General features: G+C 37.6%; 1 protein-coding gene across 1 annotated transcript in view; it reads left to right on the top strand.

The window, feature by feature from the left end:
- Positions 1 to 26,121, top strand: part of WASHC3 (WASH complex subunit 3) — a 51,705-nt gene that overhangs the window by 21,526 nt on the left and 4,058 nt on the right. Inside the window, exon 6 of the mRNA XM_060025481.1 lies at positions 15,417 to 15,481. Coding sequence (XP_059881464.1) covers positions 15,417 to 15,481 — 65 coding nt within the window. The remainder of the gene's footprint in view (positions 1 to 15,416; positions 15,482 to 26,121) is intronic.

The following is a 26,121-nucleotide window of genomic DNA, read 5'->3' as shown; positions in this document are numbered from 1 at the left end:
GACCAAGGATCAAACCGGTGCCCACTGCACTGGACTGACAGGGAAGTCCCAATTTTAGAAGCCTACATTCTGGAATTTAGGGAATTGTTTGTATCAACAAAAGGAAAGATAGCATGGTCTCCAGAAAACCTGTCTTTCTGAAAAAATCACTATATACCAACAATATAAAAATCTACTCCTAAGATCCCCCAAATAACCATTCTGTATCCAGAAGGGAATTAACAGTGCCACAAGTTCTCTCCGCTACTATGGACAGTAATAGGATTTCTTTCATTTTTAATTGCCTTTATATTTTTGTCATTTAAAAATATGAGTTGCTGCTCCATAAGCAGAGTCTTTCTTATACCTGTAATTCCACATATGCTTAGTTTCTCATCTTTTTCCAAAATATAATATTCTTCCACTCAGCATCTTAATACTTACTAAGTCCTCAACCCTCTTGTAATCTTTTCTCTTCCTTCCTTCCTGAATTGTTATTTAGAACTATGTCATTCTCTCTCATAAGACAGTGAGTGTGTTTCTCAAGCACTTTCAGCTTCTCCACTTGTATAAAAGTTTGAATTTGCTGACTACCCATGTAGTGATCACTCACTTCAGATAGGAAGACATAGAAAGTCCTGTAACTTACAAACCCTGATGTTTAAAAAAAAAAAAAAAAACTCGGGCTTTCTGGGTATCAGGATGAACTACAGTCTTTTTTGGCTTTCTTTGTAAGATGCCCTGAAAACTTCCTCTTCCTGGGTCCTAGATATCTCCTGGAATGTATTGCTTTTATATTTGCTTTTCCTCACTTGTCACATACCTGTAAATCTACTTTAGAGACTAGGTAATTAAAACTGCTTAATATAAACTCCTTTAAACAGAAGCCAACAAAATCTTTCAAATGTCACAAGTACCAATGCACAGAGAAATAAGCTGTGCCCTTCTTTTTGGTCTCTGTACCTTTTTCTGTCACCCCTGGATTACTACCTTCTGTGAGGTACAAAATGATTACAGTTCCAGGAAGTAGTTACCTATGAGACAATTTGAATGCCTCAGGGTACACACCAAGATCTTTACTTCGTACTTCTGGGATGCAACATGCTATATAGTTTCTTAGCTTTGTCATGCAATCCTGTGTGACCATATTCAGACCATATTGGCTCTTAAGGTCTCAGTCCCCTCAAACATAAAATGATATCTAAAGTTCTTTACATTTATGATCCATTAATTGATCTCCAAATTTGGATCTCATTATTAATGAATGTTCCTGGAACACCTGCTGGCATTTACTGTTTTTTTTTTTTTGTGTGTCCTTTTAAAGCAAGTTTTACAGAAGATTTTTCAGTGAGTAATAATGTTGTGTTCCAAATATGGCAGGTAATTGATTCTGATTTAATGTTTGTTGTCATAATAGTGCAGCACAAGTCTTTACTAAATTATATATTGCATTTATAACTTAACTGGAATTGTGTGCATAGATCACTTTTCCAACAATTCTCCCCTTTTTACTGGCAGAGCTTGGTGAATCCTTTGCCAGTAATAAATTGTGCATTGGGAAAATTCAACTTCCACATTAAGAAGCTAATGACTTGTATTTTTTGAAACCATATTTGCCAAAACAGTCTCTTTGGACACTTAGTTTTTTTTAAAAGCTCTATTTTCTTTGGCTGGCTTAAAATGTGAATTGAATAATCTTGGTTCTGGTGGTTCTGATGCATCTGTTGCCAGCAATGGATGTTGGCCTGGGGAAATGTGAGTTCCATTACCTAAGGAAAGAATCTTCAACTGATTATTAAAGATGTTCATCAAGAAATTATATACCTTGGACCTGGGGAAACTAATCAAGTATGAAGTAGAGTACTCTTTAGATAAGGTATAGTTTTTTAAGAGTAATTAAAGGCTTTAAAACCTTGTTTGGGACATGACCCACATGTGACTTCCCATGGAGTTCCACGGTAGGTTCCTCATCAGTGATTGGCAGTATAGTCAAAAGGAGGAGCTACTGGTTCATATATAGTCAGAGCTATGGAAAACACTGGTGCAGATTTAGTTTAACAATTATATGCTATTTTTAATTTTTATTTTTAATTCTGTAGGTATTTTAATATGTGTTTTGTTTATAATAGCTAAAGTTTACTAACCAGTATCAAGGTCAGTATTTTTTGATTACATAAAGGTTTGGGGGCAGACAATTTCCTCTGGTATTTTAACATCACACTGTTCATTGAAGGTAAAAGCTAGCATGTACAATGATTGATTTCCCACACATACGAATGTAGATAAAGAAAAGATACAGGCGAACATATGTCTACTTAATTAGTTGTGTAATTTAGCCAGCTTTGAAAATTGAAAAGGGAAAATACTTTATCCTTCTCACTTCCATTTCCATTTGACTATAAAAGAGAGAAGCAAAGCTTAGCAGAATGGTAAACTGCATGAGTAGTAACTTTGAGTTGGCATAGGTGGAGCTCAAGTGACCACAGTTATCCTGCTTCCTCTACATTCTATCTTGCATCAAATGCAAGAAGGATTGGATAGAGATTTTCTGCCCTAAGGCAGAAAACAGTGACAGTTAGCTGCCAATTGAGAGCCCTTGAGGTAACAGCCTATGCTTTGCCATAGCCTGAGTATCTGGAAAACCTAGAAACGGGTACTTTTTGTTGTATCTTTGGCAAAAAACAAACAAAAAAAAAACAAAACAAAAACTACCCAAGTTACTTATTCTCTGCTAAAGTCAGTGTACTAACCTCTAAGGAAACCATGTGTAAAGAATTATTATGCCAGTTTTCCAGATTATGATTTTTCAGTATTATGGCTTCCTTTTGAATCCTTCCCAAGTTCCCTTGAAATTGAAAGTTAGGGAGGCCAGAACCAGTCATACCATGTACACATTTAAGGTTAAGAAGTATTGCTTTATGACGTACTTACCCTTTTGTTTATTCCTTATTTTATTTTTCTCATATATTTTTGTTAGAGAACAGTAAACAATAATATTGCTAAATTCAGGTTTTAAATTTCTTGCTTTCCTGGTGTATTTGTTTTCTTGATTTCTTGTTTTCCTTAGAACACTGAAGGGAAAACACGTAGTGGGCAGACCCTACAAAGTTAGATGGTTGTCAATATCCATTTGGTAATATGATATGCACCTGCCTTGATGCTTATGTATTCCTCACATTTTCTTCACTAATACCACTTTTGCCATAATCATACAGCTCAGAATATTTTAATGCTTGCATATTTTCCATTATAGCTATCCTTGTGTGGCATTCAATTGCCATGAAAGTAATTTTTTTTGTTTCTTTGCACCTCTTTTATTATTTGGCTGCGTCGGGTCTTTGTTGCGGCGCATGGGCTCTTTGTTGCAGCGTGCAGGCTTCCCTCTAGTTGTGGTGCATGGGCTGTAGAGCACACGGGCTCAGTAGTTGTGGCATACGGGCTGCATGTGGCATGTGGGATCTTGGTTACCCGACCAGGGATCAAACCTGCGTCCCCTGCATTGGAAAGCGGATTCTTAACCACTGGACCGTAAGGGAAGTCCTGCCATGCAAGTATTGATTTGAATAATTTGTTTATAGGAACTAGTTGTTTAACCATAACTGTTTTTATTTATGGTGCTTATAACCTCTGGAAAATATATACATATTTTGAACTGTGAACTTCAGGAGGGTTTAGAATTCTCAGTCATATTTGATGAATGGTCATACATCAACAAGCCAGTGTACACAGATGCCAGTCTCTCTTGAGTTGTAGGGGGATATTTGGTTGCTGTATGAATTCTTTGATATTTAGTAATCTATCAGATCATTTAAATTAATTTAAATAAAACAAAATTTAAAGGAGGAGTAAGTGCAACATAAGAGAATTCAGGCACAAAATAATCTTCTTTTAAAAATAATTCATAAGGTAATAAATTTAGGTTGCTAAATTTGTCAAATCAGTTTTTCTTAAAACTGTGTATGAAGAGATTATATTTCTTTAGGAATTTATTCTCCATATCATATTTTTGAATCATCAGTATCATATATAAAGTAATTTAGATAATGTGTGGGACAGTTTAACTGAAACAGTCCTTTCAAGCTGAAACATTTAATTATTTATTTCAGTTTATTTATTTTGCTAAGTGCCAAAAAAAATTTACTTCATCTGCCTTAAATTCATTATAACATCATAACTCTATGCACTTCTCCCCACAAAAGAAAGAAAAAGGAGTAGAAGTAAGCAATCAAATACAGGGGAGAGAACTTTTAGAGGGCAAGCTTAAGGTAGTTTTGAATTTAATAGGAATTTCATTTAACTGATACATAAAATGGGAACCAATAAAGACCAGGGGATTTAGCAGAAAAATATTTTTATCTTTTGACTTCATATCTTTCATTCCAACTAATTTAAACAACTCCTTAACTCTTATGATAGAAGTTGTGACAAAAGGAACAGTACATCACTATTAAAGTTCATAAGGAAGCTTTTGAAGATTGCTAACAATGACAGTTTTTATACTTGCTGAAACGTGCGGTATAGTTCTTTTACTCTGAAACCGACTATAAAATTTTAGTTACCCAACTTTGATTTTTCAGTGCCCTTCTATTTTTTTTTCCTACTGACCACCTTTGCCAGAAATAAGGGCCCTCACATAAAAGTTTTACAGATTGGTGAGGAGGAATAATAGTAATGTAAATTAAGTAGTTACTTCATTAGATTTACTCTTTTTAGGAATATTGTGATTCTCACCTTAACTATAAATTAGTCTGTCTAAGATTGTGTAAATTAATGGGAGAAAAAGTAAAGACCAGAGAAGCAAATGAGCTATAGTAAGGAAGTGGGCTCACCTCAGGTGGGAGAGAAGTGTCTTAGAGGTTTTAAAGACCATCAACTTGAGGAAGACATTTTAGCACCATATTCTGACAAGGATCTCAGTGAAAGCATTCGTAACGGGGTGGAGGCCTGGTACAGAAGATAATTTGTTTTGAATGGATCACAACATCATTTGTAAGTTAATCTTTTGGTATTATTTTACAGTTTGGAGAAAATGCTAGTATGTTAACTGTATGTTTAAAAAAAAGTACATTTCAAAATATTGAATTTTATTGGGAGAAAATGAATGAAAATTATCTATTCCTCTACCAGAGGATATCTACATCTTTTGTATTTATCTTAATACTGCAATTTAAAAAAAAATCTCCAGACGTAAATATATCTTACCAAAGTTTTTCATAATGTACGGCAGCATCCTAACTTTTCTTTTCTTGTTCTTTTCCTAGCCCAAGTTCACAAATGACTTTTATTCAGTTTATTGGTTAGACCATGTGCTGATGACCCATTCATTCATTGCCCTTCATTGTGGTTCTGAACCCACATGTAATGCCCAGTCTTGGTCATCTCTCTTTGAGTAGGTCCCTATGGATCCCTAAGAGCATTTAATGAAAGACTCATAACACACCAGTTCAAACACATTACCACTGTCAGAAGACTACTTCAAAAGTAAATATTCTGTGGTTTTGATCAGTAGAATCATCCTTATAGTTAAATACTAAGAATTCTATTATGTATAGCTTTTATTACCATATTTGCAGATATTTCATTAAGTCCTCTTTAATAGACACATATAATAATAATGTTTTCAAAAACTGAACAAGATTCCATCTGAATTTATTACATTGATACTTTTAATTTAAGTAGCAAATTCCAAAATGATTTGCTATAGAAATTCTTTTAAAGTTTTTATTCCTGGAAAGTAAAAGTATAATTAAATTTAGAAAATTCTGTTAATACATATTTCAGAGAACAAATATCATTTGAGTGAAATGAGGGGTAGCAAAGCTATAGTGTAACTGACATGTTTATAATGGAGTTCTAGCATTAATTAACCTATCATAGCAAGACTTTAAATTTTAGATATTATCTTTGCTTTATAATGAAGGGAGGAAAATGGGTCTTCCACAGCACCAAATTACTCTGAAATTAACAAATATTTGAGTAGCTACAAAGAAAACACCATGCACTTTTTTGGTCATTACACCTAATATTTATCATGTTAAAGTAATATCCAGGGGAAAAATGACCACATGGGGAAATTGATACAGCTGTATTTTGAATTGTCTCATGACAATAGATCCCTCACTTTTTTTTTTTTTTTTTTTGTGGTACGCGGGCCTCTCACTGTTGTGGCCTCTCCTGTTGCGGAGCACAGGCTCCGGACGCGCAGGCTCAGCGGCCATGGCTCACGGGCCCAGCCACTCTGCGGCATGTGGGATCTTCCCGGACCGGGGCACGAACCCGTGTCCCCTGCATCGGCAGGCGGACTCTCAATCACTGCGCCACCAGGGAAGCCCGATCCCTCACTTTCTGAAATAATTTCTTTAAGGGTTTTTCTTGATAAGCATTTAGGTTAACTTTAGTTCCCATTTCTAAAAGGCACAGATGGAACTGCTAACATGTATTTATTTTATGAATAAAGTAATAGTAACTGCCTGGGCCCTGACCATCATGGCCAGTGTCATTTTTGTCCATTTTATCATGTGATTTGTTCTTACATCTTTAAAGATATCTGATGGGCAGTCAGTGAGAAATACTTTCTCACTGGGATACTAATCTCTTGAGATAATCATTGAAAAAGGAATAATTTACTATTAGCTCCATAGAAACCACTGTATATAGTGCTAGTCAAGATTTGTGAGCTTCTTTTTTGCCCACATATTTAGGTTCAAATTAATGACCTTGGTGGCAACAGTATCTGATATTGTAATATCAGAGTATAGCATTTTCTAAATCTGTACAAGTCATTAGAAATAAAGCTTCCCTTTTTTTTTAGGTAGCCATCATCCACTTTACAGTGATTAAGAGGTTTATTTAAATTAATTTTGTATCCCTTCATGTAAAGCTTCCAGGAGATAATTGAACATGTGATTGTTTTTGTTATGATTGTTCAGTAAACATTTATTATCTATTATATAGATTATTTCACCTGAAGATTTTATTCTAAATATAACACCTTACTAATATGATTCATAAAATGCAATATAGGTATTTTAAATATAGCACTGTTGAAAATCAGAAGGCAAAGAAATGGTTGAGTCCATTTCACTAAGTTAAAATGTAAACGAAGCCTGATTGGAGGACTGGCTGCTTTTTTCCAGCCCAGAACATCTTTTCAATTCCTACTTATTCTTTCTTCCTTCAAATAAAAAAAGTACTATCCACCTACCAACTCAATAGATCTTTTCTTTATTGTTTACCTAAGTAGGGAAAAAAACTTCATATTTTCCATCTTTCATAACTGTATTGTGATTCAAGCTCATAAACTGAGAGGAAAAAACTTGAACATATAAGGAGTATTATTTTTTTTAACATCTTTATTGGAGTATAATTGCTTTACAATGGTGTGTTAGTTTCTGCTTTATAACAGAGTGAATCTGCTGTATGTGTACATATGTCCCCATATCCCCTCCCTCTTGCGCCTCCCTCCCACCCTCCCTATCCACCCCTCTAGGTGGTCACAAAGCCCAGAGCTGATCTCCCTGTGCTATGTGACTGCTTCCCACTAGCTATCTATTTTACTTTGGTAGCATATATATGTCCATGCCACTCTCTCACTTCGTCCCAGCTTACCCTTCCCCCTCCCCATGTCCTCAAGTCCATTCTCTACATCTGTGTCTTTATTCCTGTCCTGCCCCTAGGTTCTTCAGAACCTTTTTTTTGTTTTTAGATCCATATATATGTGTTAGCATACGCTATTTGTTTTTCTCTTTCTGACTTACTTCACTCTGTATGACAGACTCTAGGTCCATCCACCTCACTACAAACAATTCAATTTCGTTTCTTTTTTTTTTTAATAAATTTATTTTTTTTATTTTTATTTTTGGCTATGTTGGGTCTTCATTGCTGTGCACGGGCTTTCTCTAGTTGCCGCGAGCAGGGGCTGCTCTTCATTGTGGTGCGCGTGCTTCTCATCGCGGTGGCTTCTCTTGTTGTGGAGCACGGGCTCTAGGTGCGTGGGCTTCAGTAGTTGTGGCACGCAGGCTCAGTAGTTGTGGCTCACAGGCTCTAGAGCTCAGGCTCAGTAGTTGTGGCACACGGGCTTAGTTGCTCCGTGGCATGTGGGATCTTCCTGGACCAGGGCTCGAACCCGTGTCCCCTGCATTGGCAGGCGGATTGTTAACCACTGCGCCACCAGGGAATCCCTTGTTTCTTTTTATGGCTGAGTAATATTCCATTGTATATATGTGCCACATCTTTTTTTTTTTAAACGTCTTTATTGGAGTATAATTGCTTTACCATGGCGTGTTAGTTTCTGCTGTATAACAAAGTGAATCAGCTATACATATACATATGTCCCCATATCTCTTCCCTCTTGCATCTCCCTCCCTCCCACCCTCCCTATCCCACCCCTCTAGGTGGTCTCAAAGCACAGAGCTGATCTCCCTGTGCTATGTGGCTGCTTCCCACCAGCTATCGGTTTTACATTTGGTAGTGTATATATGTCCATGCCACTCTCTCACTTTGTCCCAGCTTACCCTTCCGCCTCCTCGTGTCCTCAAGTCCATTCTCTAGTAGGTCTGCATCTTTATTCCCATCCTGCCCCTAGGTTCTTCAGAGCCATTATTTTTTTTTTAGATTCCATACATATGTGTTAAGATACGGTATTTGTTTTTCTCTTTCTGACTTACTTCACTCTGTATGAGACCCTAGGTCCATCCACCTCACTGCAAGTAACTCAATTTTGTTTCCTTTTATGGCTGAGTAATATTCCATTGTATATATGTGCCACATCTTCTTTATCCATTCATCTGTCAGTGGACACTTAGGTTGCTTCCATGTCCTGGCTATTGTAGGTAGAGCTGCAGTGAACATTGTGGTACATGACTCTTTTTGAATTATGGTTTTCTCAGGGTATATGCCCAGTAGTGGGATTGCTGGGTCGTATGGTGGTTCTATATTTAGTTTTTTAAGGAACCTCCGGAGTATTTATTTTTAAAAAGGGAAGTCATTTCTATTAGATTGAGTAAGAGGGTTTTTTTCCCCTTCTAATCTAAAACTTTAGGAGAATTTCAACATGATTTATAAAGGAATTTAGTATCTTGGCTTTCATTAACATAATAACAAATAAATGTAAATATTGGCAGTCCTATAAGCCTCCAACAGTTTTTGTGATATAAGAAAGTAGTGTTTAACTATTAGTGTTGCCATCGTAATTTCTTTAGTGTGGCTTCTTTACACACTTTCTCCAGTGACGCAAATACAGACATGATTTTTTGGAACATCAGACTTACGGCTGCCTTCTCTCTTCTTCATTACTTATGTTGGACAAACTGCCATTATCACTTGCCAAAAATAATCCCACAGTTCAGTAGACTTCAGTTTTGAGGTCTCTCATGTCCTCCTTAGACCACCAGTAGCTTTGTCTCTTGGAGATCAGAAATTGGACACTTCTTTTTGATGTTTAACAAACCAGACTCCGTTTCTTAACCTCTAAGGAAGAATATAGCAAAACAACAAATTTTCTAAGCAACATCTCTGGAAACATAGCAGCAAATCTCTTTGGAATGTGTCCTTTGGAACATAGGCCAAATGATTTTTGTATTGAGCTTTTAATCAGATTTGTATTAAGGTGATGATAATAGTAAAGTCTTTAATAGGGTAAGATATTATAGTTATATGTATTTTCCTTTATCTGTATTCATATACAGAAATGACTAAAGACTCACCAAACTTTAGTAGTATCTGTATTCTTGTGATGTAACCAGCTTCATGAAACTAAGGATAAAATATGGAGGTTACAGATTCAGGCTTCTCTTATTCTTATACTGTAACCAATTCCATGAAACTAATGATAAAATAGGAAGCTTATCAAATTTCACCAACTTCCCTGTTCCTCAGTTCTCCCTTCCCACCTACTGCCTCCCCCTCTCCAACCCCATACCACTTTCTCTGCTATATTTTAGGAAACTTTTTTCAATTCTCACTTCTCCTCCCTTCTGTTTTCTCGGCTTCATAACTTATTTATATAACCTTTCCAATGATATCCTGTGGATTATGCTAAAGCATAATAAATAAATCACATAGTTGAGTTTGTCGAAAGACCTTATACCATCAAACCATAGTTAATAAAAACTGAGAGGTCTTTTTTTTAGTGACCTCTCCCGTTGCGGAGCACAGGCTCCGGATGCGCAGGCTCAGTGGCCATGGCTCACGGGCCCAGCCGCTCCGCGGCATGTGGGATCTTCCCGGACCAGGGCACGAACCCGTGTCCCCTGCATTGCCAGGTGGACTCTCAACCACTGCACCACCAGGAAAGCCCTGAGAGGTCTTTTTAAAGTATGACCTTAACTCTGCTCTTTTTCCCATTTCTCCCTAGCACTTCAGAGTTTTTTTAATGAAATGTTTCAAACTCCTAACTTTCCCTGTTATACTAAAGAGTTGAGTGACGTTTAATTATCAAGTAAAAATTTCCAACCTTGTAGTTCAAGTAGTCAGCTTTCTCCTCTACTATTAAAATTAAATAATTTTTATTACAAAGTTATTATTAAGTACATTTTATTTCAAAATCTTTCAAGTCTTAGCTCCAGATAATATATTTTTAAAGTGGTGCAAATTGTGATCTTGTGCTTACTTTATTCCAAATGTAAGAGTCTGTTCATGCTGGATGCCCCAAAACAAGTAATTGCTTTTTTTCTATCGTTCATTTATCCTTAAACCTCATAAGCTAACGAAAGATCCAAAGTTTTATCTTCTAGCTTCTCTGTCTTCTTAACCTACCATATTTCACTTTTCAGAATACATTAAAGATTGCCCCATGGAACAGTATTGCTTTCAGAAGTATGGTTTTCAAGAGAATTCTATGATGATGCATTTATTTTCATCCATCTAGTATTTAGGTTGCATTTAAAGTGTCTCTTGTTCGCAGACATAGAGAACGAACTTGAGGACACGGGGAGGGGGAAGGGTAAGCTGGAACAAAGTGAGAGAGTAGCATTGACATATAAACACTACCAAATGTAAAATATATAGCTAGTGGGAAGTAGCCGCATAGCACAGGGAGGGTGGGAGGCAGAAGCAAGAGGGAGGGGATATGGGGATATATGTATACATATAGCTGATTTACTTTCTTATACAGCAGAAACTAACACACCATTGTAAAGCAATTATACTCCAATAAAGATGTTAAAAATATAAAGTGTCTTGTTATCGGAGTCTTAACATTATATTTTACCAATTTATAATATAAAACATAACAGTTATGAAAATGAATGCATAGATGGGCCTGTAAATGACAGCCTTGCCTCTTTCAGGAGAGAGTCTTCCGGGTAACCCGTGAATTTGAAAAACAAAAAAGCCTTTGCTTTCCCAACCTCCTGTAACCTAGCAAGCTGTAGAGAACTTTGACTTTTTCTCCTCCATAGCCAAAATCAGAGATTATGGTTGTAGAAGGCATCTTATGACTTTCTACAACAGTCTTTCTGGGGCTTTTTTTTTTGTGAGGATTAAATTTTTAATACATTTTCTGATTTTTAAAATGAGGATTGTAGTTAATAAGCTGAACTTAATTTGGCAAGATCTGTAACATTTCTATGAGAGATACATGGTCATTAATTTTGAAAGCTCTGCATATTGAATTTATAATCCATTTGACTCATATTTTTTATATATACTTGCCTGTATATCAAACACAGATTTATTGGATGAAATGTAAGATAAAATCAGCATTTTGGAGGGAAATAGCTGGACAAGTATATATTTGTTCTTTAAAATATTTTTGAAACAAGTTTATGTATGGATAGATTATTTGAAAATTTATATGTATGTTTCTGAGCCTTTGTGGGGTTTTTTTGTTTGTTTGTTTGTTTGTTTTGCGGTACGCGAGCCTCTCACTGTTGTGGCCTCTCCCGTTGTGGAGCACAGGCTCCTGATACACAGGCTCAGCGGCCGTGGCTCACGGGCCCAGCCGCTCCGCGGCATGTGGGATCTTCCCAGACTGGGGCACGAACCCGTGTCCCCTGCATCGGCAGGCGGACTCTCAACCACTGCGCCACCAGGGAAGCCCTGTGGTTTTTATTTTAAATAAGCTCATATCCCCTCTTCAAAACTCACCTCAGCAAATTCTTTGCTGGTCCTCAGCTCAGTCTGCCTTTCCTTGGGTCTAACCTTGCCCATTATGCAGGTCTCTGTTATCAATTTTATGACTGTATTGTGATCATCTTTTTAACAGATCTATTAGACTGTACTCTCTGAGGGCAGGGGCTGATTATGTTGTTATTTTCTCAGCATAAAGCACTGTGCTGCCATTGTGGTGTTAAACATTGAGGTGTGGGATTGTTATATCAGAATTCTACCGCTAACCCCAGTAAATTTATTTCTAACCCTGTAAGATCCCTGAGACCAGAAAACAGACAATGGACAACTGCAGAAGAAAGCAAGGGAACCTTAGCTGGGTTAGTGCAGAAACTTCAGGGTAGGGCTCTGCGAAATTGGATGGGAGCATCAGAGCTCCTAAGGCCTCTTCTGCACCTTAGGTTCAAAACTAAATGTCACACCTGGCTAGTGACAAGGGAGGGCCAAAGAGAAGAGTATGCAACAGCGTAGAGAGGTGATTGAGCTTTTTCCCACGTGGACTCTGGCTCAGCTTACCCTTTCTGCACGTGGGATGAAAAGATATGAGGGAGAGGGTCCCAATCATGTATACAGCCTTTTAAAGCATGGTGACCCCACTTACTTCTGAAGGTGGTATAATCAAGGTCCTCAAATTTAACACATCTGATTAGTGTTTCCTCATCTTTGGGGCAAGAGGAGGAGTTGACAGAGAGACTTGATTGCATCTTCTCCCCTTAAAGCTTTATAAGTGAGCTTTCAATAAATGTTTATTTGTACATCAAATTAGTCCCCTTTTCAAGTAAATTTGTATTTATTTCTGACATATCCTCTTCTTACTGTTTTGATGTTCTTATCCTGAACTTTGAAATTCACATGTTCTCAATGTTTTTGTGACTTATACACTTCTAGGATTATCATTACATGGTGTTTGTATTGGTATAGAGAAGATGTGTAATATAATCCCAAGAGAGTTCTTGAATTCTATTTGACCTTTTTGCATAATGTGTCCAAGTGAAATTGGACCATTTACTTATGAAAAGAACATTGACATAGCTATACTTAAGAGTAGAAAGCTCTGAAATCTTTATTTGAAAAGACATTTATTCATATTGTTAAGTATTCATGACACCATCCCAGCCAAGGCCTTAATCATTTGACTTATCAATGTTTTCTTTCTTTTGGTGATATAAGAGTGAGAATATGATATCTGGCTTCTATCCAGCAGAATTAGTAATAGATAAGCTCAAATGATTTAATCTGGGCTTATGTGGTACTAGATAGCACTAATTCCATTAAGTCAGTTAAAATGTATCTTATTAGATTATTCAAGTGCTATGCACATACTAATATAAAAGCAAAATAGAGCTATTTTAAATAATGAACCATCTAAAAGGAGGCTTTTTTTCCTGGCTTCTATTTTTTATTTTTTTCCAGTTTTATTGAGAAATAATTGACATACATCACTGAAAAGTTTAAGGTGTACAGCATGATGGTTTGTTTCACGTATATTGTGAAATGATTACCACAGTAGGTTTAGTTAACATCCATCACCTCATATAGATACAATAAAAAGAAAAGAAAAAAAAATTCACCTGTGATGAGAACTCTCAGGATCTACTCTGTTAACACTGCTGTATGATATAAGGAAAAGTTATCTATAGTCATCATGTTGTATATTACATCCCCAGTACTTACTTATTTTATAACTAAGTTTGTACCTTTTGACCATCTTCCTCCTGTTCCTCCTACCCCCACCCTCTGCCTCTGGCAACCACAAGTGTGATCTCTTTTTCTATGAGTTTGTTTTTTTTGTTTTGTTTTGTTTTTAGATTCCATATATAAGCGAGATCAAACAGTATTTGTCTTTCTCTGTCTGACTTATTTCACCTAGCATTATGCCTTCAAGATCCACCCATGTTGTCACAAACAGTAGGATTTTCCTGTTTTTTATGGCTGAATAATATTCCATTGTGTATATATACACTCTTTATCCATTCATCCTTCAGTGGACACCTAGGTTATTTCCATGTCTCGGCTATTGTAAATAGTGCTGCTATGAATATGGGAATGCAGACATCTTTTCAAGTTGGTGTTTCTGGGTTTTTTGGGTATACTCCCAGAACTGGAATTGCTGAATCATATGGTAGTTCTATTTTTAATTTTTTGAGAAAACTCCATACCGTTTTCCACAGTGGCTGTACCAATTTACAATCTCACAAACAATGCGCAGGGTTTTCTTTTCTCCACATCCATGCCAGTGTTTGTTATCTCTTGTCTTTTGATCATGGCCATTCTAACAGGCATGAGGTGATATCTCATTGTGATTTTAATTCACGTTTCCCTAGTGACTAGTGATGTTGAGCATCTTTTCACGTATCTCTTGGCCATTCATATATCGTCTTCGGAAAAATGTCTTTTCAGGTTCTTTGCCCATTTTTTAATTGAATTATTTGGTTTTTTGCTCGAGTTGTATGAGTTCTTTATATATTTTGGATATTAACCTCTTACCAGATATATGGTTTGCAAATATTTTTTCCCATTTCGTAGGTTGTCTTCCCACTTTTTTTTTAATAAATTTTATTTATTTTTATTTTAATAAATTTTATTTATTTTAGTTTTGGCTGCATTGGGTCTTTGTTGCTGTGCACGGGCTTTCTCTGGTTGCGGCGAGTGGGGGCTACTCTTCGTTGCTGTGTGTGGGCTTCTGATCGCGGTGGCTTCTCTTGTTGCAGAGCACAGGCTCTAGGTGCACAGGCTCAGGAGTTGTGGCGCATGGGCTTAGTTGCTCCACGGCATGTGGGATCTTCCATACCAGGGCTCGAACCCATGTCACCTGCACTGGCAGGCGGATTCTTAACCACTGCACCACCAGGGAAGCCCAGTTTTCCCACTCTCTTGATGGTTTCTTTTACTGTGTAGCTTTGTAGCTACATGTAGCTTGATGTAGTCTCACTTGTTTATTTTTTACTTTGTCTCTTATGCTTTAGGTATGATTTCCATAATATCATTACTAGACCCATGTCAAGGAGCTTTCTTTCTATGTTTTCTTCTAGGAGTTTCATAGTTTCAGGTCTTACATTTAAGTCTTTAATCCATTTCAAGTTAATTTTTATGAGTGGTACAAGATATAGGGGTCAAGTTTTATTCTTTTATGTGTGAATATCCAATTTTCCCAGCACCATTTATTGAAGAGACTGTTTTCTCCATTGAGTATTCTTGGCTCCCTTGTCAAATATTTGTTGCTTGGGTTTATTTCTGGGCTTTTGATTCTGTTCCATTGGTTTATTTGTCTGTTTTTATGAAGGAGGTCTATTTAATAATTGAATTATTATCTTGTGTTCTTTGCTTAGGGTGTTCCAGTCATGGCAATAAGAAACAAAATGATATCAGAAGGACTAGACCCAGATCTTCTTGAGTAAGTAATTCTTCTAATATAATGATATTACTGCCAAGATGATGAGTTTATCAGTGATAATAAAAATATTTCAAGCTCTATATGTTTTTCCTATACAGTGTTTTATGGTTGAGGAGACCACCTTCATAGACAGTGTCTCTGCTATGTTTAAAAAGTGAAAAATCTATGCTATGCTACTAAAACTAGCCTTAAGACATTTTAGGAGTAGTTTCAATAGATTGATGATGAATCTGTATATGCAAAAGGGATAGAATTTGATGACAGTTTTGTTGCACAGCAGTAGTGTCTTCAAGAAGCAGTGCTCTTTTTCTTCCCATGCTTTTTTCCTCCCTCCCTCCCTCCTTCCCTCCATCTCTCTCTCTCTCTCTCTCTCTCTCTCTCTCTCTCTCTTTCTCTCTCTCTCTTGAATTATCTATAGTTTTTTATTTAAGACCTTAGTGTATAGGAAATTTACTCTACATGATCTAGGTTGAGCCAGATGGGGAAATAAATAGAATAACTCTAAGTCCACAGTAATGGTTATTAGAAACTAGATATTGTTTTGTGTGAGTTTTATATAAAAAATTTTGAGAAATGCTGAAAATTTGTGGCTCAGAAATTTGACAGTAATTTACTCCATCCAGACAAACCTGGCTACATAGCTCATCCTGAGTAAAATATATCATAATGGATTATTCAGAACTAGTCTCCTTTGCAAGTATCTAGACACTTATAAAGAGTCTTTCCAGTTTGGGATTTTAGTTCACCCCAATGTATTTAGCTATGGTAGCTATGCAGGCATTCATACTGTACTAGCAGTATACTTCGGAATTTTTCTTGGCTCTCAGCCCTTCAAGAAAATGTATGCAGTTTTCCCCTCATATATACAATCTTTTCCTCATATTTTATCTTTCAAAATATGAAATTTAAGAATTTTTTAGAAGTCTGCAGGAACAGATTTCCCACATGTATCTCCATTTAGTATGTATTTCAGTAGCAAACAGTTCAAGTACAATGGTATAATTGGTCATTTGAACTAAAGCATCTCCAGGATATTTGGCATTTGCTCTGGAAATTGTTTCTGACACACTTTAAAAGCAGATGGATTGTGACATATACTTTAATGTGAATTGAACATATGGGTCTAATCCATTTTGGTACTTATTGGAATATCTTTAACATTGACTGTGACCTCTTTTTTGCTTCTGGAAATACACAGTAGACCTTCTATACTAACAGAGAGCTAAAATGACCTTTAAAATCATGATTTTTCTCTTTAGAGAAAATGTAATAAATGGAAAGCTAACAGCCCTATAAGCTATAGGGCCTATAAGCAGCCCTATAAGTGCTATAATCCAGTCCCTTTACCCCCTACTGGCTTCACTTCATCCTCTGCCCAGCCTAAACCTACTTCATTATCCTTTACTTCAACCATCTACCCACACTAGCAACTTGAAAGTCACCCTTGATTCAGCCCTTCTCTCTACCCCTTAACATGTCAGTCACTGTGATTTTCTCTTTTTTAATCTCTCACATCTGATCACATGCCTCCATACCATTGCTGTTTAGTTCAAGCCCTCATCGTTTTTCACCTGAATTATTATAATAACTCCTGGTTGGTTTTCCTATTCTCTTTCAACCTGTCACTAAAAACTTAGTGGATCTCTTCATATAGTTCATCTGTTCATACATACAAATCTTTCTGTGATTCTCCACTGCCTTTAACATATAGCCTAACATCTTAGAATTGCAAATAAATGCTTTTATCATCAAGACTCAAGCTTCATTTCTTGCCATTCATCCATACTTCCCTATCTCCTGCAGCTGTAGCAAACTACTGGCATTTCTCTGAATGTATCATTATCCTGGTGTCTTTGAATGTTTGTATTCCTCCCCATGGCACTTCCTTCCCCCATCTTAAATGGCCAGGCTGACTTCATATTCTTAAAGAGTCCATTTAGGTATCGCCATCTTAAGAAGTCCATGGATGGGACTTCCTGGCGATCCAGTGGTTAAGAATCCGACTTCCAATGCAGGGGATGGGGGTTCGATCCCTGGTCAGGGAACTAAGATCCCACATGCTGTGGGGCAGCTAAGCCCACATGCCACAACTACTGAGCCCAAGCACCACAACTAGAGAGCCTTGTGCCACAACTACAGAGCCCACATGCTCTGGAGCCTGCCACAACTACTGAGCCCATGCACCTCAACTGCTGAGCCTGCGCGCTCTGGAGCTTGCACGCCACAACTAGAGAGAAGCCTGCATGCTGCAACGAAAGATCCTGCGTGCCACAACTAAGACCCAACACAGCCAAAAATAAATAAATAAATATTAAAAAAGAAAAAAGAAGTCCATGGATGACAACCAAGGGGAGAACCCCCAGGACTCCCAATACTTCCTTGATGTATCTCACTTAGCAAGTTTGAGGGCATGTCATTAAAAATGGTCTGTAAACGTTGAGAAACATTCAGTTGCAAAGTGGTGCCAAGTTTTAGGGTAGAATTCCAGTAACAGTTAACGTTGCCTTAACAGAAAAACTCAGCCTCAACCACAGCCTGGAGCCTGAATTCTGACCCATTACCTCACAAGTACATGCCATTGGTCACAAGGGGCGCTGGTTGGAATAGGGTGACTCACTATAACCTATCACCACTACCACTAGAAAACCAGCTCCCACTACATTTAGCTAGATATAAGTGAAATCAATCACCTTGTTAAGGAGGAATTCTGGCACTTTGGGAATCATGTTCACATAAAAGTTAAGGAGCCTCGCTTTGAGGGGAAAGTCTGAGATGATAAAGGAGAAGAAAATGTGCCATCCAAGGAAAGAGTGTACTTTTATTTAGAATCTTATGTACATATTTAGCTCAGCCAAGAGCTTTCAGTAAAGACTGTTCTTTTGTCTTTTAAGTATAAACATACACTTCTTCTGTTAGCTTTAGGTAGTAAGACAGATTCATATTACTGTAAGAAGAAATAGTCTAGATCTGTTTGCACTGAGCAAAGAGCAAAACTGAGGTTAATATAGAAATAAATACTGATCAGAAAATACATTGTTATTCAGTTGGCTTGTGTATATAACAGTTTGGAAGCTGACAGTACATAATTTTGCTATGTTGTTTTTGTTTATTTTTTAACATCTTTATTGGAGTATAATTGCTTTACAATGTTGTGTTAGTTTCTGCTTTATAACAAAGTGAATCAGCTATATGTATATATATATCCCCATATTCCCTCCCTCTTGTGTCTCCCTCCCACCCTCTCTATCCCACCCCTCTAGGTGGTCACAAAGCACCAAGCTGATCTCCCTGTGCTATGCAGCTGCTTCCCACTAGCTATCTATTTTACATTTGGTAGTGTATATGTGTCCATGCCACTCTCTCACTTCGTCCCAGCTTACCCTTCCCCCTCCCCGTGTCCTCAAGTCCATTCTCTACATCTGCGTCTTGATTCCTGAGGTGGATGGACCTAGAGTCTGTCATACAGAGTGAAGTAAGTCAGAAAGAGAAAAACAAATAGCGTATGCTAACACATGTATATGGGATTGAAAAAAAATGGTTCTGATGAACCTAGGGAGAGTACGTAATTTTGAACCAAAACAGTTTACATGATAAGGGAGAAGAAACCCTGGCTATTTTCCTTCAAAAATGACTATCACTGAAATTTAGAAAGTCTATAAACCTGAAGAAAATCCCTGATAATTACCAAATAAATAGTATTTGTTTGCTACTTCTGATTATTTAATATTCTTACAAATCCAAGTTTTTGAAAATAACAGTAGTGCTTATATAACCAAGAATTAGTTCTTTTTAGCTTGTAAAAATTAGTAAAAAAAAAATGCTGTAAAATCAAAAGATATGTGAAAGAGTCTCTTTTTCACCATCATACTCAAAAGAGTTTAAGGGGAAAGAAAATGGAAAATTTTAAGTTTTATCTGTTTTAGAAATATAGAACAGGTAAATCATGCCTTATAAATATTTTCAATCAATGCCTAGATTTTTCTTACCAGAAAAAAAAAATGTTTCTTCTTATCCTGTTCTATGCTTACATTTATGTCCCATAACTAAGTTTACTATTATTACCTAGTAATTACTACTTTTACTACTCCAACATAGACTAGCCTCTGGACCTGTCCATCAAGAGACGAAATTCATGATGGTTAAGGCTCAGGCTAAGGCAGACTTTAGAAATAGTCTACTTGCTGGGGTCCAGATTCTGCCCTGCCACTTTCTAGCTATATGATCCTGCACTAATTACCTAATCAATCTATTCATCAGTTTCCTCATCAGTAAATGGGAAATAGAAGAGTTCACCCTTTATAGAGTTGTTCAGACTGAGTAAGAGAATGATGTAAGCACTTAGCACAGCTCTGGACAAACAGTAAATGTTAGTTGTGATTTATGAATGTTTTAACGGAGAAATCTGTAGCAAGTTCTAAACAATTGTATTTACCAGGCTTTTGGATCCCAACTTGTTTAGAGTCCTGTTGTTGCCTGTGTACCACTGTGTTCTCCACAAAGACGTATTTAACGTACACAGAGTAATTATCCTTTTGAGTTATACTCTCTGTTTTCCCAAACTGAAAAATCTATATTTTAAACTTTGTAGTAAAGAACAGACTTCTGGGGCTTCCCTGGTGGAGCAGTGGTTAAGATTCCTCCTGCCAATGCAGGGGACACGGGTTCGAGCCCTGGTCCAGGAAGATCCCACATGCCGCGGAGCCACCAAGCCCATGTACCACAACTACTAAGGCTGCACTCTAGAGCCCGCGAGCCACAACTACTGACCCCGTGTGCCACAACTACTGAAGCCTGTGCACCTAGAGCCCGTGCTCTGCAGCAAGAGAAGCCACCACAATGAGAATCCCACGCACTGCAACAGAGTAGCCCCCACTCACCGCAACTAGAGAAAGCCTGCACGCAGCAACAAAGACCCAACACAGCCAAAAATAAATAAATTAAATAAATACAAAAAACAAAAAAATAGAAATAAAGAACAAACTTCTGAAATTGAAATTTAACTGGTCACACTCTTAATAGTAGGAGGGTGCAGTTTGTAGCATACTGATATGGCTAAAGAAAGCAAGTTACTTTGCAGGCTTTAAACAGAACCAGCTCAGCTGGCATTTGTCCTGGACTTATCTATTCAAAGTACATTTATACCTTCCTCCCAGCCTGTGGAATGACCATGACTATGGTTGCCAGAAATAGAAGTAACCACCTCAGCCTACTTGTCACTGAGACGAGAGGAGATTCATTAGTGTTAACCAAACAGATACTGGAAAGCAAGAAAACTTTATTTAATTATATTTAAGGCATATCCAGCAGATTTTCCTGCCCTCTAATGGAATACCTTATCTGCCAATGATCTTCGTTTGTCTCCTGCTACAGAACAATATAATGGATTAAAGGTTGGGTTTTGGCTGGTTACGGATAGAATTGATCTCAATTCCCCGACTGAACAATTCCAGAAATAGGGTTTTTTTGTTTTTTTTGTCTTTAATATTTATTTTATTTATTTATTTGGCTGTACTGGGTCTTAGTTGTGGCATGGGGTATGTTCTTTGCAGCGTGCAGGATCTTTAGCTGTGGCATGGAGGATCTTTATTTGCAGCATGCGGGATGTTTTAGTTGCAACATACGGGATCTAGTTCCCTGACCTGGGATTCAACCTGGGCCCCCTGCATTGGGAGCGTGGAGTCTTAACCACTGGACCACCAGGGAAGTCCCCCAAAATAGGTTTTTTTACTCGTTCCATTTTTTTAGTTTTTGCTGAGCTGGGATTCCATTCAGGGTAATTACCTTGACCACTGGCTGGCAGACTGACTAGAAAGTATAGGACAGAAAAAAAACAATGTCAGAAAATTATGATTAGTCCACTGTTGGAGACCTTGATCACAAGAGTAAGAAATAATAAAAATATCAAAGAGGTGGTGTTAAAAAGCAGTTATGGGTCTTCCCTGGTGGCTCAGTGGTTAAGAACCTGCCTGCCAATGCAGGGGACACGGGTTCGAGCCCTGGTCTGGGAAGATCCCACATGCCACGGAGCAACTAAGCCCATGCACCACAACTACTGAGCCTGTGCTCTAGAGCCCACGAGCCACAACTACTGAGCCCGCGTGCCACAACTACTGAAGCCCACACGCCTAGAGCCCGTGCTCCGCAACGAGAAGCCATCGCAATGAGAAGCCCGTGCACCACAACGAAGAGTAGCCCCTGCTTGCTGTAACTGGAGAAAAAGCCCGTGCGCAGCAACAAAAGACCCAACGCAGACAAAACTAAAATAAATAAATATATTTAAAAAAAGCAGTTGTGGTCTTCCAGTGTCTAGCAAGCAAGAGATAGAGAGTTGTTGGAAGTAAAGAACCCCAAGGTAAACAGCAGAAACCCGTCTTACCTAGGATGGCTGGCTTTCTTTTTCTTTATGCTATTAGACATTACATTGTTTCTCTGGCTCTGGGAATCTGCCACAGATTCCCACAAAGGGCGGGACATACCTGTCTTGATGGGCATTCAGAAATGGAAAGACCAAAGTATGTGTAGTTTGAGTAAATGTAATGCTGAAGTAAGTCTTACTGGTTACTATGTAACATCAAAGTCAAAATTGTCTTTTTTTTTTTTTTTAACTACCCCAAATGTCTTTATGTAGTCACTGCAATCTCAGTTCAGGAATTCAGTGTTTTGCTATTTCCTTAAGACCACTTATTGCCATTGCATAAAGCTCTGAGAACAACACTAATTGACAAGTATAATGTGACGTTAAAACTTTGTATGTGCTCTAGTTGATATTGAAAAGTGATTTGAATGATAACTATTGCACCCTCTCCCCACAATCCTCCTACTCAGCAGTAGTTTTACTAACAATGTTTTTGCCACTTAATCTGCTTTACATTCAACTGTTTTAAATTTAAAGAAAATTAAAAATATCTTTAAACTATTTACCTACATAAATAAATGTTTTTCCAAAGAATGTTTATGTTGTTTGGTGTCCTTAAAGTGGCTGTGGTTTTAAACACGAATATAAATATCTCTTTAATGAAAACAAATCAAACCAATGATATTTGTATTTTAAGACTCAGTTTATGTACAGGATCAGAAAAACTAACTCAAACTAGCTTAAGCAAAAAGGAAAGTTATTGACTCACAAACCTAAGAAGTCTAAGTAGGACAGAATCAGGGGCGCAGCGCCATCAGTACTGGCTGGCTGGTGTTCTTTCTCACCTGGCACCTCTGTCCACCTTTACTCCTTGGCATAATCATCCACTTCTCTCCTACTGCTGATGAGCTTCCTTTCCTCCTGGAAAACAAGGAACTAGCAAATAATATTTGCTTTATATTGTAAATAGCTATAATATTGCTAGTTTTTGCCAACTGAAAGGAAAGAGAACCCCTTTTCCATAATCCAAGGCTCATTTCTGGGGACGCATTCTGATTGTCGTGCTTGGGTTATGAGCACTCCCTTGAATTGATCTCTTTCCAGGTAAAGAGATTCTTCTGACCTGCCAGGCCTGGATTATGTGACTGTAACAAAGAAAGAGTATAAGGAAGGGATGAGGGCAATAGGGATTGTGGTTGATAGTCTTATTTATTCCCATAAATGGGAGAAAGGTGACAAATAAAATGCACACAGCATCTGGTATGCTAAAAATTACTGATTTGTATTGTATATGGTTAGTACTTCCTTCTTTCCTTTCCTTTCTAAATTTTGGCTCACTTTTAGTTCAGGTCAACCTAGTAACTTCTTTGAAAATACTTCTTTTTAAACAAATTAAACTTAGTAAAGAGTTTAAAGTTAAACTTTAAAAAATTTTGCTTTTACTAAGACTTTTATTGATAATCTGGATGCCACAAATTATATAAATATGCTTATTAAAATGTAGCTACCAAGCTAGTGTTTTCTATTGTAACTACTAAAGGTTGAGATTTTAGAAAAATATACATGATAAATCATGAATATACTTATGACTTTATATATTTTTCTGCATTTTGCTGATGTACTCTTTTTTAGTGATTCACTTATATGTTTAAACTATTGAGAGGATTATGCAGTCTTCATTTCAGATTTTAGTAATGAAGTGTAGCCAGTAGTTTAAAGTAGCAACCTTTTTAAACATATCTTTAAAACTTCTTTCTATGAAGAAATTTACAACAAACATTTCATATATATATATATATATATATATATATATATATATATATATATATATGGTCAAGCAAGAGCAATTCTGATCATAACATAAAAAGCCAAATTTCTGTTCCCCCTAAGAATATGAATATCCAGTCTGGAAATGATGTTGTGAGTTCTATTATTATATTAACATTTGTAAAGCTTTTTTTTTTTTTTAATGTATTTATTTATGGCCGTGTTGGGTCTTCATTTCTGTGCAAGGGCTTTCTCTAGTTGTGGCAAGCGGGGGTCACTCTTCATCGCGGTGCACAGGCCTCTCACTATCGCGGCCTCTGTTGTTGCGAATCACAGGCTCCAGACGCGCAGGCTCAGTAATTGTGGCTCACGGGCCCAGCCGCTCCGCGGCATGTGGGATCTTCCCAGACCAGGGCTCGAACCCATGTCCCCTGCATTGGCAGGCGGACTCTCAACCACTGCGCCACCAGGGAAGCCCTGTAAAGCTTTTATAAGTTATAAAATGCTTTCATGTATTACCTCATTTGAGTCTCATGATTTTTGAAGTTTTTCTCTTTTATGTACAAAAGGAACTCTAGTGTGTAGCTTTTCTTTTGTTTTCATAGCAATTCCAATTCAAAATAGCTTTAAATTTCTTTTCTTTTATTTATTTATTTTTGGCTGCTTTGGGTCTTCGTTGCTGTGCACGGGCTTTCTCTAGTTGCAGTGAGTGGGGACTGCTCTTCGTTGTGGTGCATGGGCTTCTCATTGTGGTGGCTTCTCTTGTTGCAGAGCACGGACTCTAGGTGTGTGGGCTTCAGTAGTTGCAGTGCACAGGCTCAGTAGTTGCGGTGCACAGGCTCAGTAGTTGTGGCACACGGGCTTAGTTGCTCCGCAGCATGTGGGATCTTCCCGGACCAGGGGTCGAACCCGTGTCCCCTGCATTGGCAGACGGATTCTTAACCGCTGCATCACCAGGGAAGCCCTAAATTTATTTTAAAATGAATGAGGGCAAACAAAAGTATTGGTGAGAATATGAACCTTGTGCACTGTGGGTGGGAGTGTAAAATGATGTAACTGCTATGGAAAGCAGTATGGCAATTTCTCCAAAAATTAAGCATAGAATTACCATATGATCCAACAATTCCACTTCTGGTTATATACCCAAAAGAAGTGAAAACAGGGACTCAAACAGATACTTGTATACTTGTGTTCATAGCAGCATTTTTCACAATTGCCCAAAGGTGGAAACAACCCAGATGTCCATCCACAAGTGAATGGGTAAACAAAACGTAGTATGTGCATACAATGGAGTATTAGTCATCCTTAAACTGGAAGGAAATTCTGATACATGCTGCAACATGGATGAATCTTAAAGACATGATAAATGAAATAAGCCAGTCACAAAAAGACAAATATTACATGATTCCACTTATATGAGGTACTCAGACAAATTCATAGAGACAGAAAGTAATGGAGTGGTTGTCAGGGGCTGGAAGGAAAGAGAAATGAGGAGTTATCATTTAATTGGTACAGAGTTTCAGTTTTGCAAGATGAAAAGAATTCTGTAGGTGGATAGTGGTCATGACTCACAACACTGTGAGTATACTCAACACTACTGAACTGTACACTTTAAAATGGTTAAGATGGTAAATTTTATGTTATGTCTGTCATACCACAATAAAAGAAAAAAATGAATGAGGACAGAGAATAACAAGTGTTGACAAGGATATGGAGAAATTTTAACCCTCATATTCTGCTGGTGGAAATGTAAAATGGTGCATCCACTGTGGTAAAAAGTTTGACTGTTCCTCCAAAAGTTATACATGGAGCTACCATATGACCCAGCAGTTCCACTCCTAGGTTTATACTTGAGTATTGAAAACATACATTCACACAAAAACTTGTACACAGGGCTTCCCTGGCGGCGCAGTGGTTGAGAGTCCGCCTGCCAGTGCAGGAGACACGGATTCGTGCCCCGGTCCGGGAGGATCCCATATGCCATGGAGCGGCTGGGCCTGTGAGCCATGGCCGCTGAGCCTGCGCGTCCAGCACCTGTGCTCTGCAATGGGAGAGGCCACAGCAGTGAGAGGCCCGTGTACCGCCAAAAAAAAAAAAAAACTTGTACACGGATGTTCCTAGCAGCATTATTCATAACATCCAAAAAGTAGAAATAACCTAAATGTTCATCAACTGATGAATGGATAAGCAAAATGTGGTATATCCATGCAATGGAATAATATTCAGCCATAAAAAGGAATGAAGTACTGATAAATGCTACAACATGGGTGAACCTTGAAAACATTATGCTAAGTGAAAGAAGCCAGACACAAAGGCTGAATATCCTTGATCCTATTTATATGAAATGTCCTGAATAGGCAAATCCATAGACACAGAAAAGTTGATTCATGGTTGTCAGAGGATGAGGGTAAAAGGAAATGGAGAGTGTCTGCTAATTGGTTTTGGGTTTCTTTTTGGAGTAATGAAAATGTTCTGGAATTAGATAGTGGTAATGTTTTCACAACCTTGTGAATATACT

Source organism: Delphinus delphis, chromosome 11, assembly GCF_949987515.2.
Source record: "Delphinus delphis chromosome 11, mDelDel1.2, whole genome shotgun sequence".
In the NCBI taxonomy this organism is placed as follows: Eukaryota; Metazoa; Chordata; class Mammalia; order Artiodactyla; family Delphinidae; genus Delphinus; species Delphinus delphis.
The sequence above is the reverse complement of the archived record's forward strand: the minus strand, read 5'-3'. Positions and strand labels throughout refer to the sequence as shown.